Source organism: Anarrhichthys ocellatus, unplaced genomic scaffold (assembly GCF_004355925.1).
Source record: "Anarrhichthys ocellatus isolate YVR2014 unplaced genomic scaffold, GSC_Weel_1.0 scaffold4997, whole genome shotgun sequence".
Taxonomy (NCBI): domain Eukaryota; kingdom Metazoa; phylum Chordata; class Actinopteri; order Perciformes; family Anarhichadidae; genus Anarrhichthys; species Anarrhichthys ocellatus.
The window spans coordinates 1-3280 of record NW_022284971.1 but is presented as its reverse complement, the minus strand read 5'-3'; the positions used below and the strand labels follow the sequence as shown (position 1 = coordinate 3280).

At 43.7% G+C, this 3280-nt stretch overlaps 1 protein-coding gene across 1 annotated transcript; it reads left to right on the top strand.

The window, feature by feature from the left end:
- Nucleotides 1-274: 274 nt before the first annotated feature.
- On the top strand, nt 275-3145 carry LOC116379714 (lon protease homolog, mitochondrial-like). The gene is made up of 2 exons (XM_031841687.1): nt 275-840; nt 1796-3145. The coding sequence occupies exons 1-2, from the start codon at nt 316-318 to the stop codon at nt 1886-1888; spliced, it is 618 nt and encodes a 205-aa protein (XP_031697547.1). The 5' UTR covers nt 275-315; the 3' UTR covers nt 1889-3145.
- The last annotated feature ends 135 nt before the right edge of the window (nt 3146-3280 follow it).

Sequence of the window (3280 nt, the reverse complement as noted above, 5' to 3'; positions counted from 1 at the left end):
ATCAGAGTTTGTGCCTTAGTGTCCCCCATTTTCTCTTTATATTGTTTATTTACATTTTTTCTGTTTTTATGCTTTTATTTCTGTCTATATTTTTATTTTTTTGCGGTTGCCCCCCTCGCATGTTAGTTTAAATGTCTGTATTTTGCCGTTTCTTACTGACAATTTGTGAAATTGTACATGTGCAACTGTTAAATAAAAAAAGGAAAAACAAACTCAAACGAGCCTATCAGCCAATTGGTGAAGCAATACGTCATCAAACGTCGACGGAAGTAGGTCGGTCACATGCGGATGCTGTAACGAGAGACAGCTCCAGAAATGGCGACGTGCGCCAAGATGATCTTCGCTGCTAGACATCTGCACAGAAAGTCAGCTCTGGCTGTAAAACTAAACTGGTCCGGGGCATTCAGGACCGGCAACAGCCGCCCCTTCCTGACCGACACATCAGCCCTGAGCCGGCTCCAGTCTCCACAGTCCTTCTCTAACGTTCCGGTCAGCACAGCAATGACAGCGGGCTGCAGGCTGACCGTCACCCGTCACCGGTGGATGCGGGTCGGACTCGTTCTCCGTGGCCAAACCGATTTCCTCACACCGACCTCTCGACCCTATATGATTCAGGACAGAATGTTCGGGAACCGGGTAGGCGACGCGGGCTTCTCGGGGGAGGACGGCGGGGACAGTGCGGGCTCTGGGGGAGAAGAGTCTGGGGGAGATGGGGGGGTGCCCTATGGACCCCAGATGACCGCCCTCACCCCCATGATGGTCCCAGAGGTGTTTCCTAATGTGCCGCTGATCGCTGTGAGCAGGAACCCAGTGTTCCCCCGCTTCATCAAGATCATAGAGGTGAGGATGATGCTTCTATTGCCTTCAAGGACACGCGGATGACGCAACCACACAGCAGCGCTGCTGTCTTTGCAGTGAGAGATCGCTGTGTGTCGTAACGGGGTCAGCTCGATCTATTGCTCACAACCTGTTGTTGAAGACGAGGCCGTCATCGTGTGTTGTACTGTCCCTTTAGAAACGTTGAGTTCATTTGTAGCTGCGTTCTTCTTCAGCACTCAGGAAAACAATTTACCCCAAACTGCAACACCCCCCTGTACAGCTCTGTAGACAGCTGGAACCTATTCTCAATAAAGCTCCTTTAATGGGGCATCCCACTGAGTCAGCACATGGTAATGAACTCGTCCTGACATGTAAGAGGATGGTGAATGGTCTTCTGACCACAGAAAGTGCATCAATTGATGACTACCTGCTGATCTAATGCTCATTCACACACACTCTCATGATGGACACGTTGACATGTGGGCTGGAGGAGCTAGCCATCGAACTGCTGATTTTTAGTGGACACCCACAGCCACCACATGTCCCAGTGAGGTCACCAGGGTTATCTCGGCACAGGTTTGGAGATTTTTTTTAAAATTATATTACACATAGTTTCATCAAATACTGACACTTATAGTGCAAAAGATATTTAAGGCCGCAAATGAAATTAGCGGTGTATTAGAAATACCTAATCTTTAGGACTAAAGAGACTGTTGCCTGCCAATTCTTTTATCTGGACCGTTCTACAATTCCTCAGACTCTGCAGATGTGTGACATCTGTCACCACATTAGCTTCTGCACTGATAACTGATTGGTTACGTGGACTAACAAATTCCCAAAACTCCTGTTGGGTGATTTCCCAGACGATTACTGGAATGACCCGAAAGTTCCCTTCCTTTTAGAAGGATTACCGAATGTTACATACAAGGGTGGATCGCTGTGGTGTGTGTGTAACTCCTGTCTTTCTCCCTGTCAGGTAAAGAACAAGGCACTGATGGAGCTGTTGAGGAGGAAGGTTCGTCTGGCTCAGCCGTATGCTGGCGTCTTCCTGAAGAGAGATGATCAGTAAGTCTCATCTGCTCTAGTCATTGATGGTCGAGTTCATACATGCCTGAGAAAAAGAGCTGTAGTCCTCGACCGTCCCATGTTACTGTTACTGGCTTTAACTGCTAAAACCTCATGTGAATGGAACATCTGGGCTCCTTTAATTAGAGGTGAGAATCACCAGCAGCCCCACGATGCTATATTACCACCATACTTGAGTCACAGTACCATTTTATTTCCATGTATTGTGATTTATTACTGGAAATGATGCAGTTTGTGAACATCTGTTTCATCGATGAGATAACATGTTCATTGGTTCATCTCACTTCAGTGATTTTTATTGCAGCACAATGGTTTTGTCAGTGTTATGACCAACACTGTCAAAACAACTCTTCATTCATTTCATCATCATCAAACTGTACTGCTTGTATTAGTCTACATCAGGGGTCACTAATAGGCGGACCTGGTCCGGACACCGATGTATCCGGATCCTGGACCAACAACTGATAGATAATTAAGAATTATTTCATTTTGACGCAGAGCTTCTATTTTAACTGGCACACCTTTACTATCCTTTACGTTCAGTGGTCCAGGAAACACAGCAACCAATTCATTGGATTGTACATCATCTCACGTGAGTTGAAGTGTAGACTTGTTTGATCCATTGAATTAAAGCTGAAAGTCTTCACTTCAACCACATATTGACTGATTAGGTTCAAATCCACTGGAGCCGTGTAAAGAGGCAACATTAGAAAGATTGTGTCACAGTCCGGATACCTCTGGCCCTGACTGTGTGTGCAGCGTATTCTATCCTTTGTCTTTTTAAGTCTGCCTGTGAACCACTTTGATGCTCGCTTTGATAAGTTCTATATAAATAAGCTTTGTTATTATCAATCACACAAGATATGTTTTCAGATCAAACCTTTGTTGCACAATATGAGATTAATAGCCAACAATATAGCGTTAAATATTACAACTACACCGAAAAATAGGATTTTCTACAAAAGGTGGTGTTTGTTGTCAAAATGAAGAGCCAATCAGTTAATAGATCTATCAGTCATTGACCACGTGTGCATGATGTCAGAGCAGAGACACAAATGTAACCAGCATGCATCGCTGGTGATCCGTCTCAAACAAGCCTATTCTGGCCTTTTTAAAGTGTCTTCAATTAAATATGACGTATGTGACATCTGTCCATTGTTTTGTTATACTGCTATATCTTATGATCTCTGTCAGATGAGCACAACCAGTTCATGACAACTTATATATTTACTATTATTTTAATTTGAACTTGGCATAATGTGAATAGAAGGATCACATTTAGACTTTTATCATGTGAAGTACTCCACGTGTTAGTACGGAAAGTACTATACAAAGAGTGACATACATTATTTATATATATATATATATATATATA